Here is a 14953-nt window from a genome sequence, read left to right on the forward strand (position 1 = left end):
CTCCCTCACCTCTGCATTCGCCACCTCCCCAGCCACCACACGGAGGAACTAACCAAGCGGCGAGAAACGAGACGCCACTGCCCGCACGAGCACACTCGCCCACACCCGTCTTTCTCCCCGCCAGACGTTGCGCCCACATTGCTTAAGCGCTGAGGGTGATCTCATCCTCGACTCTTGTAGTTTGCTGCTGTCGCTGGTCACTCGTGCCCATCCCATCGCACGCACAGCCCATCGGATACGCTTCCTCTACGTGTTCTCGCTTCCGTGTTTCTATCTTATCAATCAGCGTCCTTCTCTTGCGCACCCCCATCTTCCCTCCCCCCATCTTCCCTCCCCCCATCCCCACATTCTCTTCGCCGCCGCTTCCATGCCTCGCGGTCATGTTGGCCTGTCCTCCATCGAGGCGCGCCAGCGGCGCGAGAGCTTCATGGAGAAGTTCAACGCGGAGCAGACGGCGCAGGAGCGCCAGAAGCGGACGGTCGAGTGGGAGCTGCGCGGCAACGAGCGACACGAGCAGAAGGACTTGCTGCAGTACATGGACGTGATACAGGCACAACACAACGATGTCCTCGTCGCGCGTCGCCGTCGCTTAGCAGAACTGCTCACGCGTGAGAACGAGCTGCACACTTCCATGATGACGAGCCTGCCAGAAACCGACGCACAGCGCCGCGAGCGGCTCATCCGAAAGGCCCAGGAGCTCCGTGCCAAGCGTGAGGAGGCGAAGCGGCTGGACAACTGCGCCCGCCACGACCGCCTGTTCTGCGCAAAGATTGACTGCCTGCGCCAGGCGGAGAGCCGACTCAAGGTGATGCAGGTGGCGGATGCTCGGTATGAACAGATGGACGCCGCCGCGGAGCGTCGTCGTCAGGAAGCTGCTGAGGATGTCTTATACGCTCAGCAGGCTACAGAGGCGCAGCGTTTGGCGACGGAGCGAGAGCAGCGCAACCTGGAAATGCAGTACAACCGCAAAAAGCGCATGGTCGCCGACCTCGCAGCGCAGGTGGAGGGCAACCGGCAGCGAAAGGAGATGGAAAAGGAGAACGCGCGTCGCGACACCGAAGAGTTCTACCGGTTACTGCACGAGGAGCAGGCAGAGGAGGCCCGCAAGCGCCTGCAGCGGCGGGAGAAGAACCGCCAGCTGGCACAGGAGATGATGGAAATGAACGAAGAGCTGAAGCGCGCTCGTCAGCAGGAGTACGAGCAGCTAAAGAAGGAAGACAAGGAGGCGCTGGACGCTATCCTTGCTTCCCTCGCGGCGGAGCAACAGCAGCAGCGGGCTGAAAAGCAGCGGCGCATGGCGGCGGAACGGCAGCATATGTTAGACCTCCAGAAGATGGCTCAGTGCAAGGACGACAAGCACGCGTTAGACAAGCTATGGGCGGAAGAGAATGAGAAGCAGTGGCGAAAGCGTGAGGTGCAGTGGGAAGCCGACCAGGCCAAGCGCGACACGCTGCTGCGCAACATTCTCATCGCGCGCCGACAGCAGATTCTGGACAAGCGTCAGAAGGCTAAGGAAGACGCGATGCTGCGCAAGTTGGAGGACGAAAAGTTTCTCGAGTCCTTGTCGAAGGAGCGCGACATCGATGCTGTAGAGCGAGAGCGGCGCATGGCGCTCTTGAAGGAAACTCAGCAGTACCTTGAGTGGCAGATTCAGCAGCGCATAGCAGAGAAGGAGGCAGCACGGCTGGCCAAGCGCACTGAGCTGACGGATGAGCAGGCTTTGGAGAAGCAGTACGAGGACCGGATTGCGCGGGAGATGGCAAACCTAGAAGCGGCAAAGCCGTCGCGTTACCGCGATGTGCCGCTGCTGCCGAAAAAACATCGAAATCAACTCTTTTAGAGGCGCGTTAGCGCCACGACGATGCAGCTCACGCAGAGTATGTTACATGTGCTTGCTTGTGCTGGTGTGCCAGCGAGAGGGCGGATACGCAGAGGAGTGAGGGCGTGAGAAAAGGAATGCGACGGCGATAAGCAGGTGCGAGGGGGAGGTGCGGGGCGCGAAAGGCAGCGATTTGACCTGCTGCGAGGTGAGAGAGGTCCAGCTTTCTGTCTCTCCCCCCACATGGCTTCCTCGCTTTCTTGGCAGCCACAACATTCCTCTGCTGTCTCTCCCGCCGAGTCTGCCCAGAAGCCTGCTCAGCGCCTACCCTACCCGTTTCCTTTGCGCTCACCACTCTTTGGTTCGTTCCCCTCTTCTTGCTCAGCATAGTCGGCCACGCGTGCACAGGCACGCCCCACCGTGCACTCCCTCCGACTGATTCTAGTTTCTCCTCTTGTGTGTCCTCGTGCTGGTATTTTGTTTCTCTTCGATGCGCAATTGTCTTGCTCATGCACGGCAGCGACTCCAGATACGACGGCGCACATGAGGCCGCAGCCGGCTATACTGTTGTATTTGTATCTGTGAAGGACTGGATGAGTGGTGGCAGTGATGGTAGTACGAGGGGACGCTGTCTTCGTGATACGGTGGAGAGTTGCCATGCAAGGCAACTGGGACAACGATCACGTGCGCACACACGCGTCCTTGATTGAACTCTGCGTCGCGCGCCGCCTACACTTTAGACGGCCTCTTTTCTTTTTGTTTTGTTTCGTTGTTGTCTGTCGTCTTGACAGCCGCGCGTGCATGCTCGCAGCTGCCAGACGATGATGTATAGCACCGAGGTACTCGGTGGAGAGACGGCGAGGAAGCGGAAGAGGACGACGTGGCCGGTTCGACTCCCGCACGTGTCTTGCTGACTTGTTTTCATCGTTTTACGTATTGTGGTTGTGGTTTGATCGACTGTGCGTGGGGCGGGCGCGCAGCAGCAGCGCCTGTGACGGTTCGGACGGTGATATGCACCCTGCGGCGTCGGTGGCGGGCCGTGCTTGACAGCGGCAACAATGTTGCTGAGTATGTAGACTACTTCTTTCCTTGCCTTTGTTCAATCCCTTGCCCTCTGCATCTGTGCAGCACGCGCACGCGTGTGCGCTGCTGCAAGATGAGGGCTGCTGAACTGACGTGAACGTTGTGTGCAGGAGGTGCTCCAAATCGATCACACTGAGACCCCCGATCCTCCTCCGACACAACTCCCTCACCCACGGGAAGGCGCAGCCCAGCAGTGCCGGCGTTTCCACGAGCTCCGGCACGCAAAGAAAAAGACAGCACGAAAGGGTGCGTCGTGTTTCCGTTTTTGCGTTTTCCTTCCCCGGAAGGCATCTGCCATCGTGAGGGAGAGCTGGCGGTGGCACACGCCTCTCAGCCTGTACGGACATCCGGCACCCTCCACAACGATCTTCGTCCCTCCACGACTCTCGCCCCACATCACTGCTGCGCGTTTTCATCGCCTGCTCCTCTTGTGTGCATTCGTTTTCCCGCTGCCTGCGCACATGTGCATCACCCAATCACCCACTCCCGCCCTACTTCACGTGCATGCTCTTTTCTCCTCCTTACTGCACACATGCACGTGGCGAGGGACCCTCCAGAGCAACCGCAAGCAGCAGAGGCCTCCCTATAAACACACACACACACACATCGTCTTCCCTTACACACTTGCACAGTAAGAACGCACACGCATCCGAGAAGGCAACACGCGCGTACGCACATCGCTTCCCTTCCACCTCTGGCGTGGTCTTTCATGTCGACGAGCAAATCAAAAGGAGTCGCATCCGCCTTCTGATAACCGACTGCCCGCACGCCCCCCCCTTCAACGCAGGTGCGCGAACAAGCGCACGTACACACGTGCAGACGCTCACACGCCGCTCGGCAGGCTCTCGTGGCTCTGACACACGTCTGCATCATCGCTCGCGCCTTCGCACCAAAGATGCGGCGGAACACCTTTCTGGCGGACGTGGCTCCCGCCGTGCTGCTCGTCTGCTTCCTATGTGGCGTGGTGCTCAACACAGCCGCCCACATAGAGGGGCCTCGCATGAGCCCAGTGCTGCAGTGCAGCGAGGACTTCTCTCTCGTGTGCGCCGGCTCCACCTCCACGAGGAACTTATGGGGATGCATGATGAAGAACGCGGACAAGATCAGCAACGAGTTGTGCAGGGAGTACGTCATCGGCTTTTACGCGTGCACCAGAGATGCGGAAAAGCGGGGAAGCTGCGTCTATCCCGCTGCCGACTACGCCACTTCAGTGCGCCGCTGCCTGCGCACGATTCCAGAGGACAGGATATCCGAGGAGTGTCGGAGCTCGCGTTTTTACTCCCCTATCGCTGAACTGATTGCTGCCAAGCGAGGGTACTAAGTGACTGCACGCGCAGAGGCTGTGATGGTGGCGGTGGCGGGAGGATTCGCTGACCTGGAGAATCCGTGAGAGGAAGAGCAGACGCGCCTTACTGTGCAGCGCTGTCTCTCCTCTTTCCCGCTTTCGACCCCCTCCCCGCCACTTGAGCCGTGAAAGAAGTCTGTGGCGCAGGTGGGGGGGAGCGATGCAGTGAGCTTGCCTAGCAGCAAGAAGTACACACTCTCTTCCTGCCCTCCCCTGCCCACGCGCAGGCTCTCTGTTTGCCATCCCGTGGCCCTCCTCTACGAGAGACACATCCGGCGCTGCCGGCTGTAGCAGATGCTGCTGCCGGTTGTGAGATACACCGATGGGGGCTGGGGCCGGGGCTCTTCCCGCAAACCAGCGCTTCCGCTGTCACGGACGTATGTCTGCTTGTGGATCTATCCTCATCTCAGCTTTCGTGTGCCTGACGCTACCGGCGGCGGACGTCTCTTCTTCACGGTACGGTGCAGAGCCGAGAGCAAAGGACCGAGCAAAAGAAATCCGCCTGAAGCGGCAGAGGATGTTGTGTCTATGGGCATGGAGGATAAGAGGTAAGAGGTGGTGGAGACAGCAGCCAGAGAGAGTGCGTCATCGGCATCAGCACCTCCATCATCCCTCTCCTGTCTTCGCTTCACCTCCCCACCCGCGGTCCCCCTCTCTCATTTTGTTTGTTTTCCATTTTTTCCCTTGTCTTCGTCAGTCTCCCTTTTTCTAGTGCGTCCCACTCGGTGCTCCCGCATCTCTTCCCCCCTCTCCCTCGTCGTGCTACGGCCCGCACACACCCATTCACCTTCCTACTCCTTTTCTCATTGATGCTGCAAATCTCTCGTGTCGCCCTGATCTCATCATCGACTTTCACCGCTCTGTAGGACGCGGCAGCCGCAGCGCTTGTCTTCTCGTTTTGTGTTCCTTTTCCTTCTTCGCATGTCTTCGCGTCTCCGCGTGTGTGACTTCAGCTGACTCTCCAGCGTCGAAGAACTCCGCCCCATCCGCCCGCCCCACCTCGCCATGGAAGAACCCCCCGTCACTGCCGGCTGGCCGGCACGCGCCCGCTTCTGCACAGGCCCAACCACACAGACTTCATCCAGCGCTACCGATGGCATCCTCCAGGTCGTATCTTATCGTTGTTTGCCCTTGTCGCCGCCATTTCGGTGGTCTCATCGAGCATAACCTGCTCAACCGCAATGATGTCGCTGCACGCCTCCTCCCTCTCCAGCCACCCGCCCACCGCTGTTTTCTTGTCGTTTGTGGTGCTGGCGAGCACCTGGTGGTTGCGCCGGGAGAGGCGCGTCTACGTGCTGCCACGTCGTCGGTTCCGATCGAGGGACGGCGACGGAAACTCGCTTAGCGAGTCGCGATGGGGCCCGAAAGGGCCCAAGGGTGCCATCGTCCCACTCGCCAGTGCTGCTGCGCGCTTCGTCACTGCCATCGTCTTGCGTGCCTGTCTCTCTTCATGTTTCTTCACGTGCACCCCTGGTGTGCTACGATCTCACTCTTGCCGACTCACCTCCTATTGTCTTTATTCTTTCTTCGCCGCTGTGCATCTCCGTCGCCCTCCCTCTCTCGTGCATGCGCGCCCACAAACCCCGTCTGCGTAGATGGATAGCTAGCGTGCGCATCCCAGACACAGACATACGTCCGGCGGCAGATAGCTCTGCCGTGCTTATCGATCAGATCGCGTGAGTAATACTCATCTTCGGCACTCGAAACCGACGCATATCGGGGCGGCACATCGCCGACCTTAACTTCTTTCCTTGACGCCAATCATGACGCTCACAACGACCCCTGCGCCGACCTTCAGCTCCAAGAAGGAGCTGTACGACTGGCTGGTGAAGCAGGTGGAGGCATTGGTGCATGATATGAGCAAGCGCTTCACTCCGCAGGCGAACCTGGTCATTGGCCTCAGCAACGTCGCGGCGCTCTGCTTTTACGAGCTGAACCGGTTCTGCAACCCCGAAGCGGCGCTGGAGAAGCTCAAGGTCAACTGGTTCGGCTTCTACCTCTTCCAAGCGCCTGGGCTGCTCGCTCTCGGGCCCTTCCAAGGCCGTCCTGCCTGCACGGAGATTCGCGTTGGGAAAGGCGTCTGCGGCACTGTCGCGGAGAGCGGTGAACCGCTAGTGGTGCAGAGCGTGCACGAGTTTCCCGGCCACATCGCGTGCGACTCGGCGTCGAAGTCGGAGATTGCCGTGCCTGTGCTGATTGAGAACGGAAGCGTCGTCGCCGTGATCGACGTGGACAGCACGGAGCTAGACCACTTTTCGGAGGAGGACAAGGAGGGCCTGGAGCGCATGGCCGCAGTGCTCGCGCAGCACCTCGACTTTCCCATGGCAAGGGCTCTGGCAGTGAACCCGGCGCTCGGGCTACCTGGCTACTCCGCACTGGCCGGTGGCGATAAGGCGTTGCAGCCGCACGGCGACGCCGAGGCGGTCCCGCAGGCTGCACCCGTGACCACCACCACGACGGCACCGGCAACCACCACGGCTCTGACGCGCATTCCTTTCTTTAAGGTGGAGGTGAAACAGCCGGACGTCACCACTAAATGCGTGCGTGGGTGGCAGTTCACTCGCACAAATCTCGACTGCATCATGACGCAGGACGAGGCAAAGCAGCTGCAGGACTCGCTCGGCATCTCGGCGCTGCCGGAAATTGCCTTTCAGGGCAAGACGCTCTCGGTGAGCCCAGAGTCTGATCGAGAGCACCCCTGGCTGCACTTCAGTGTTGAGGCGCTCATGTGCAGCGCTTCCGAGTACTACCAGACGGAGGAGTTCAAGACACTGGTACACCCGCAGCTCCGCATCCCAGTTTCGCCGGGCTGGGAGTCGTTCCACTTCGAGAAGTACGACCCAAAGGTGGACTGGGCGTGGCGCAACAACTTCTGCGGGCTCGTCCCTGAGCGAGGGCGCCTCGTGGAGCGCCCGAGAGACGCCGCGGACGCACCGGGAATCAACTGGGACATCTTGAAAGATACAAGCCTTCCGATTCTCTTCTACGGTGATTTCGACATGATGGAGGACGACCTGCACGATCACGGCATGGTGACGAGCAGCGTCAAGTACCGCGTGATGAGCTCCGCTTTCTTTGTTCTCTTCCGCCACTTTGTGCGCGTCGACAACCACGAAGTTTGGATGCGTGAGGTGCGAGTCTTTCACGAGTTTGGGAAGACTCGCACGCCGTCTGGGGTGCCGCACATCGTCTTTCTGGAGCAACTGCGCCATGCGCGCATTGCGGAGTCGGTGGAAGGCGTCGACTGGAAGTCCATGTCCCCCGACGCCATCTCCGCCAAGGCCACGGTCCTTCTTTCGCGTGAGTGGATGCTGGAGAAGGCGGCGACGCCATAGCAACGTGTGCTGCGGGTGAGCTTCCCCTTGTTGCGTACTGCGGCCTGTGTGCCAGACTTGTGTACACCGAGCTGCTCCAACGCAGGGCTGGCGTGGCTGGTGCAGCTGCCGCTTCTCTGCCCCTTTTCGTGCTTCCCGCCACTCTTTTTTCGTTTCGTGTGTTGCCCTCTCTGTGTGCGTCGAACTCGCTACCGCCGGCTCACGGCACTTTGCTCGTGCACGCCATCGCCTCCCCACACACCCCCCGTCCATTCCGTGATGCCCGCGTTGCAGCTTTTTGTGTAGTGTTGGGGTGGCTCTCCTGATGCGCGGTGCTCGCCTCTCGTGTTTCCTGTGTCTCTCTGCTTGTGCAGTGATGGCCACGTGCACCTTTCGGACTTGTCTCTCTTCCTCTCTCCGTGCGGGCACCTCTACATGTGCTTCACAAGCGCACGCACACAGACGCGCCCGTCCCTCTGCTGCACCGCCTCTTGCCCTCCCTATCGGGTGCTTAAGGGTGATGTGCTCTCCCCTATTCCTCTCGCATGCAGCCGCAGACAGAGGCACACAGTGCGCTTAACCCACAGAGGAAGCGTAGCCGCGGCATGTAATGGCAAAGGCAGGCGCGCTTAGAAGGTTCACCTTAGCTTCTCCACGTCTCCATCCGCGCCAGTGGCACACTCCGCCTGCCACCACGTGTGAGTGTCTTTGAGTTGACCGGCAGCGAAGCCGCATGCGCTCCTCACACCGTTTTCTGTGAGGCATTGGCAAAGGACCCCACCGGCCACTCCCTCCTGCCTGCTAGATGGTCTCCTGTCTTTCTCTCCATCGCCCTGTCCGCCCTCCCTTTTCTCGCTCTCCGACTGCTGTGTGTGTGTGTGTGTGTGTGCGTGCGGATATGTGCTCATGCGCGTGGCTGCACTTATTCCTCCCTACGGACGTCGCGACCGACTCACAAGGTCATACAGCCACCGTTGTATATTGTCTCCGTCTTCTGCTTCCATAGACTCTCCCATACACGTCGATAGACATACAGGCACAGCTGCCTTGCCGTCGCGCTTCGCACACTCGCGCAGGCAAGCATGGAGATATTAAAGAAGACAGCTGCCTTCCGGGTTCAGAAACAAGTGGAGGGGCGACCCGCTGAGGAGGTCACGCAGCTCTCTCTGAGCGGCGTACCGGCGCTCCCAGAGCTGTGGTCTCCCTACACTCACCTCACTCACCTTCTGCTGATCTGCATGAAACCGAAGCTCGTGAGCCTCGACATCCTTGACCTCAACAAGCTTCAGGCACTTCGCCTTCTGGATGTTAGCGACAACGCCGTTGCTGTTACTTCACCACCGCCGGCTGTGCCGTCGCTAGTTCGTCTGCTCATGCCCAACAATCAAGTGTCCTCCTTGGAGGAGGTGAGCCGGTTGGCGCAGAGCTTTCCGAACTTGGAAGTGCTGGACGTGGTGGACAACGATGTTGACACCCCTGCGCACTTCGCCTCCGTTTTCGGGGCATTTCCGAAGCTGGTCGCCCTCAACTCGCGTACGCGCGACGGGACCGAGGTCGTGGTCGAAGACTCGGACGAGACGGACAGCGACGAGGAGTTCGAGGATAGCAGCGATGAAGAGAGTGACGACGAGGTGGGGCAGACGGGATCGTCCGGAAGCACCGGCAGTGAGACCGAAGAGGAGTCGGAGGGCGACGCGGAGCCGACGGCGAAGAGAACGCGCACGGAGGACGAAAAGGACGGCTGAAGCGAGCCGAGAACCACCTCGTCAAAGTAAATTCTTGGAGCGTGACGCGTGTGCCTGTCCGCCATCTTCGCAGTTTCCCTAGGAGCCGGCACGTGTATCTGTCTGCGTATATGTGTCACAGTGTCTCCACCATGACAACCTGAGAAGGAATGAGCCAGCGCGCGAGGGCTCGCGTGCGCTCAAGAGAGCCTTTCACGGTATTGCTTCTAAAGCCGTAATGGTGCACCTCGTCGAGGATTTTGAATCAACCATGGCGCACACATCGTCACAGAGGTCTCCGACTCGACTGCGATGGAAGACATATTTTCGGACACTACGTTGGTATGCCCGTCTCTGTGTGGTGCCATCACGTCCTTTCCCGCACCGTCACCTTCGCCACACCTGTCTCTTTCTCTGCCTTCTCGCCCGCTCCTCGTTTCCGCCGCTCTCACTCGAATGTGCACCTGCGCACGTTGCACCACACATACATGGGCACGCTCAAACCCCTTGCGGCCTGTTCCGCTTATTCGCCCGGTGCTGCTCAGCTTGATGCTGTCTCTGCCACGTGCATTGCTGCTTTCTCCTTTGCGTTCGGTCACTCTGTCCCCGCCCTCCTTCTCTCCGCTCACCTCGCTCGTCGCGTCGCGCGGCCATTGCCGACAGCGGCCAAGGAGGAGACACAAAAACAAGCACGTTTCGGTGTCGCGTGCGCTCTCCGCTCCTGCGCCGTGCCATGTCCCGCTACGATATCGCTAGCGAGCCTACCGCCGAGACCCTCGCGCTCAACTACAAGGCGGTGCGCGACACGGTGGCGCAGGAGAGCGGAAACCGTCGCGTCACGCTCATTGCGGTGAGCAAGACCAAGTCTCCTGCATGTCTTCTAAACCTGTACAACCTGGGCCAGCGCGTGTTCGGCGAGAACTACGTGCAGGAGCTGGGCGAGAAGGCCAAGGTGCTGCCCGAGGACACGGTGTGGCACTTCATTGGCCACTTGCAGAGCAACAAGGTGAAGGAGCTGCTGGAGGGGGTGCCCAACCTGCGCGTGATTCAGACCATCGACTCCGAGAATCTGGCGAGCAAGGTGAACGAGGGGTGCAGGAAGTACCGCGGCGGCCGGCCACTCGAGGTGTACATTCAGGTAAACACCAGTGGCGAAGAGACGAAGAGCGGAACGGAGCCTGGGGAGGCTACTGTGGCACTTGCCAAGTACATCGTTGATGAGTGCCCACTGCTGCGGCTGAAGGGACTCATGACGATCGGCATGCCCGACTACACAAGTCGACCAGAAAACTTTGAGTGTCTCACGAAGTGCCGGGAGGACGTGGCGCAGGCAGTGCAGATGGCGCCGGAGGACCTGGAGCTGTCGATGGGCATGAGTGGCGACTACGTGAACGCCATTCGAATGGGCTCCACCACCGTGCGCGTCGGAACCTCGATTTTCGGCCAACGCTACTACCCACACAAGCAGTGACGGGGGTAGGGAGAGGGTTCATGCATTCGTCAACACGCCCTCAGACAAGCAGCAGCGGCCCTCGCCTGCGAGCGTCGCTCTCCTCCTCATGCGGATGCGTGGAGAGCGGAGGGAGGCGGAGGGAGGGGGGTAGTTGGGTCTTTGCCCAACAAGTGTGCACCCATCGAAAGGGTCGGTAAGGCGATCAGGTGACGATGCCGATACGCGTGCGTTAAGGCGAGTGTGCACGCGCCTGCTTCTGTGCATTCCCTGTTGCGTTGCCCGTGGCAACCTCCAGAATCGTTTTCACGGCTTATCTAGTTTCTCTTTTTCTCTTCCTTTCAGCGCGCCCACCCTCGGCCGCGCAACATGAGCTCGCCCCTGCTCCACCACCACCCTGACCCTGTCGCAGACTCCATCGCGTGGTGCGGGGCAGCGCCAGTAAACGTGCGTTGCAACGATGCGCCGGCTCCGCCATCTGCACGCGGCCTCAGAGTCTACCTCTACCCCCCGCTGAGCCGGCCGCCCTCACAGCCGCTCACCCATCATGCCGGTCGCCACCTGGTGGCGTCCCTCGGGGTGGCGCTCAGGCTCTCCCCCCTCCCACCACTCGTGGGCAGTGCGAGGGCCGTGTGTGTGGGATACACGCTCGAGTCGCGCCGGCACCCTGCCCGTCATGTGGATGGCACCGACGTGCTCGATGTCGCGGGTGGTCCCGGCGCCGCACCATCCAGGACCTGGCCGCCGACATCAGTAGCGATGAAGCGCTCTGGGTTCGCCACGTCGTGGGCACTTGGCCCTGTCACCGCCGGAGGTTTGCTCTGGCATTCGGCATGGGATAGGCTGTGGAGGGGGATGCTGTGCCCTGTGGTGCCACGCACTGCGGTGTGTCCCCCCGTTGTCGGGCTTACCGTGTTCGTAATGAGAAAGCGAAAAGGCCACCAGCGCAGGGAAGCCTTTTACGTGGAAGCAGGGCTGTCTGCCGAGTCGCCCTCTCGAGGGCGGTCATCAGTTTTGGATGGCAGCCGGGTGAATGGAGTGATGCGCGTGTGACGGAGCACGCCTCTCGCGTCTCTGGTCTGCATGGAAAACGGCCTCCGCTGATGCAGCTGACGACAGTTTTCCTTGCAGCGTGGCGAGAATCCTCTTGAGGTGACGGATGCGTTGCTGTTGATGTGGTGATGAGGGAAGGAGACAACCACAGAGGAAAGTTGCGGCGTCTGACTCTCGTCCCCTACCCCACGCACAGATTTTCTTCAGCCTCTATCCGCCACACCTTTCTCTCTCTCTCAATGCGTGCGACACAAGCGCCAACACAGAGAGATGGATTTTGTTTGCGACCGCACCATCGAATGTGACGCGCGCGAGACTGACGTGGTGCGTTGCTACAGGCTCTTATCGTCCTTCATTGAACTGGTAAGACTGATAAGACCTATACCCGCACACCCCGCTTGCCCACGCGCGCAAGAACACGAAGACTGCTAGACGACAATGGGTGGCGCTACTTCGAAAGATCGCTATGACCGCGCCGCTACCACCGGCATTCTGACGCTCAACACGCAGAAGGTCAAATCGTGGTCAAGCGTCACGAAAGCCCTCACGAAGTTGTCCACTCTGCGCATCATCACGATCACCCACAACCCTCTCCGCGACCCCGTCCCGTATGCCTTCACCGCCCTTTCTCTCTGGCGCACGCTGGTTAGCCTGGACCTCTCTCACAACGGACTCACGTGCGCGTGCGCTCTCGGGAGTGAGGCACCGTTGTCCAAGACACACGCTAAGGAGGCACGAACACGCATCGCGGCGGCTCCCGTGAGCAACGCTGCCCACAGCACCACACGGCTCCCCCTCGAGTCACTCAACATTTCCGGCAACGATCTGCACATGCTGCCTCCGCTCCTCGCTGCTCGCTTTCCGCGCCTGCGCCGCCTCGTCTGCACCGACAACAAGACGACGCTCGACATTCCGCTTTCGCTGGCGCGGTGCATTGGCCCGAGTAAGAGCCTCGAGGTGGTCGCACTCCAGCGTAACCAGCTGAAGACCTTCGTTATCGCTGACAACACCGTCGATAAACCATTCCCGGCGCTGCGAGAGCTCCTCCTTGATCAGAACCACCTGGGCGGCACTGTGAGCTTGGGTTTCGCAGCGGACGAGGAGGCGCCAACGATGGCGTCGCTAAGACGGATCAGCTTAGATGAGCAGAAGGGAACGGAGCCGCTCCGCCGCGTCAACGCGGCCATTTTCGCGCACTGCCCAGGCCTCACTTCCCTTTCTCTCCAAGGTAACTGCAACGAGGAGGAGATCCATGACTCGCTCGTGCAGTCCGACATCTACCGCAAGTGGCAGGAGCGCCAAAAGGACGTTGTCGACAAGAAGCTTCACGCCGGTGGCCAAGCGGAGCTCATTTGACCCATGCCGTTTCGAGAATGCACTGCAGACCATCGTCTGGTCGTACGCGAAATACAGCGGCGAACCAATCCCTCAGCCACAGCGTCAACAGGAGAGGCTCGCGGCTGGCCTGTTGGTGTGGACCTTGCCGTTGCTGCATTGAGGTAGCTGGCACAATATTTCATGTTGCTTGCTGTCCATTATGGCGATGATGTTATTGCTGAGCTGATGTGGTGTGCACCTCTCTGTTTGTGTCGCAGTGTCACGCGTCTCCCGAGTAGATCGGCGCCTGAGCTGTCGGTCTTCATCTCTCGTCCGCTCTTTGTTGTCCTCCATTGTTTCTCCTGGGTGGCTCACCTTGCGTGCGCAGCTGCGCCTTATTCCTTCCTCTCTCTCCTCTCTTCCCTATTCATTTCCTTGTGAGCCTGATCGGTGAACTCCCCGACCGTCGAGAAGACGAGAAGTCATGGAAACCAAAACGAACGGCAGTGGCCCTCAAGAGCCGCATCGATGGAATCCGTAGCGCCTTGTGCTCGCCCTCAACTCCCTCTCTGCTTCTGTCCCCTTGACAGCCGCGAGGCACGCTCTCCCGCCTCCTCTAATCGCTTGTGGACCCCACCCACACCTCACACGCCGAAGTACCCTGGCCGCGAATACTCGCACACACACACACACATATATAGGACACACTGCCCACACCTCTCGCACCCCATCAAGAGCGAATGGGGCAGTACACACGCGACGAGTGGTCGCTGTAGCGGCGCTGCTTCGCTGCATACCCCCCGACGCCACGCGTCGCGCTCGGTGTGCGCGTGCCGGGCTCGAGTCTGGATGGGCAGTCGCATGCTGACGGTCTGCGGACCCGATGGCGAGGAGGTCTCCCTCGACGAGCGCACACGCATCTCCGTGCAGCTCGCACCCGGGGGCACCCCGGGTGGCTTGGCGCAAGCGCCCAAGACGACGGTTTCAGGAAGCGCAGAGCTTGTCGGCGCAGATGCAGTCCACGCTGGCGCACCGGGCGCATGTAGCGATGGCAGGGCCGGGCTGTGTCTTCTACGTAGCCTCCCTCACCCCCCAGGCTCCGGCAGAATACGTGCGCTCAGCTTGTCAGCCCGACGAGGCGCAGTGCCTCAGGGGCGGCTACTGACGCACGCGGGGAGGGCGAAGGGGTGACGCCTGCGAAGGGGGCGCGTTGGAGGCGGGGGCCTCTCACTACCGTTTCGTGAGTAGAACCACCGAACCCAAAGCCGCAGCGAACCGCCAAACATCCGAGGGGAGAGCGCGCTCCCCCCTCACCCGCGGGGGGCATTCAAGTGGACGTGTGTGCACGGCTGCCCGTCCTCCCCCCTCTCCCCGCTGAGTGGCCGGCTGAGGGGCACTCCCGCAACGTTCTCTCTCTCACCCTCCTGTCGGAGGCAATGGAGGGATGTGCCGGTGTGCGCATCTGCCTGCCCTCCCTAGCCCGTCTTCCGCTCTTTCTGTCGGTCTCCGTCTCTTCATCGTTTTCTCGCCACTTCCACGGAGGCATTCCCGACACAATTTTTTGGCTCCCCTGTGCCACTGCCAGCTGTGCGTCTTTCTCTCTGTATCGACGCTTGTGCTCGCATGTGAGCTGCGCGCGAGCAGGCTCAGCGACACCCTCTCCTGCCAGTAATGACCGCTCTGTGTATTTCTCCATGCCACTGTGCTCTCTCGCTCTCCGCACCCCATGTGCCCCGCCTTCTTTTCTCGCGCTTGTGCGTGTGTGCGTTTGTCGTCTGCCGAGGTTGCTGTTCAGCCCTCGTGGCCGAATCCTCTCCTACACGCGCACACATGCTCATGTGTGCACGC

The 14953-nt window shown here is 60.5% G+C and overlaps 5 protein-coding genes across 5 annotated transcripts; all 5 read left to right on the plus strand.

Annotated features, from left to right (window-relative positions):
- Nucleotides 1-367: 367 nt before the first annotated feature.
- LINJ_23_1850 (conserved hypothetical protein) lies at nt 368-1840 on the plus strand (the record flags this gene model as incomplete). Its single annotated transcript, XM_001465820.1, has 1 exon — nt 368-1840. One exon carries the CDS (start codon nt 368-370, stop codon nt 1838-1840), a length of 1473 nt encoding a protein of 490 aa, XP_001465857.1.
- A 4170-nt stretch (nt 1841-6010) lies between these two features.
- On the plus strand, nt 6011-7582 carry LINJ_23_1860 (conserved hypothetical protein; the record flags this gene model as incomplete). Its single annotated transcript, XM_001465821.1, has 1 exon — nt 6011-7582. One exon carries the CDS (start codon nt 6011-6013, stop codon nt 7580-7582), a length of 1572 nt encoding a protein of 523 aa, XP_001465858.1.
- Nucleotides 7583-8643: 1061 nt separating this feature from the next.
- Nucleotides 8644-9306, plus strand: LINJ_23_1870 (conserved hypothetical protein; the record flags this gene model as incomplete). The annotated part of the gene is made up of 1 exon (XM_001465822.1): nt 8644-9306. One exon carries the CDS (start codon nt 8644-8646, stop codon nt 9304-9306), a length of 663 nt encoding a protein of 220 aa, XP_001465859.1.
- A 712-nt stretch (nt 9307-10018) lies between these two features.
- Nucleotides 10019-10756, plus strand: LINJ_23_1880 (putative alanine racemase; the record flags this gene model as incomplete). Its single annotated transcript, XM_001465823.1, has 1 exon — nt 10019-10756. The coding sequence occupies one exon, from the start codon at nt 10019-10021 to the stop codon at nt 10754-10756; it is 738 nt and encodes a 245-aa protein (XP_001465860.1).
- A 1470-nt stretch (nt 10757-12226) lies between these two features.
- LINJ_23_1890 (hypothetical protein, unknown function) lies at nt 12227-13144 on the plus strand (the record flags this gene model as incomplete). The annotated part of the gene is made up of 1 exon (XM_001465824.1): nt 12227-13144. The coding sequence occupies one exon, from the start codon at nt 12227-12229 to the stop codon at nt 13142-13144; it is 918 nt and encodes a 305-aa protein (XP_001465861.1).
- Nucleotides 13145-14953: the final 1809 nt, after the last annotated feature.

Source organism: Leishmania infantum, chromosome 23 (assembly GCF_000002875.2).
Source record: "Leishmania infantum JPCM5 genome chromosome 23".
Lineage (NCBI taxonomy): Eukaryota > Euglenozoa > Kinetoplastea > Trypanosomatida > Trypanosomatidae > Leishmania > Leishmania infantum.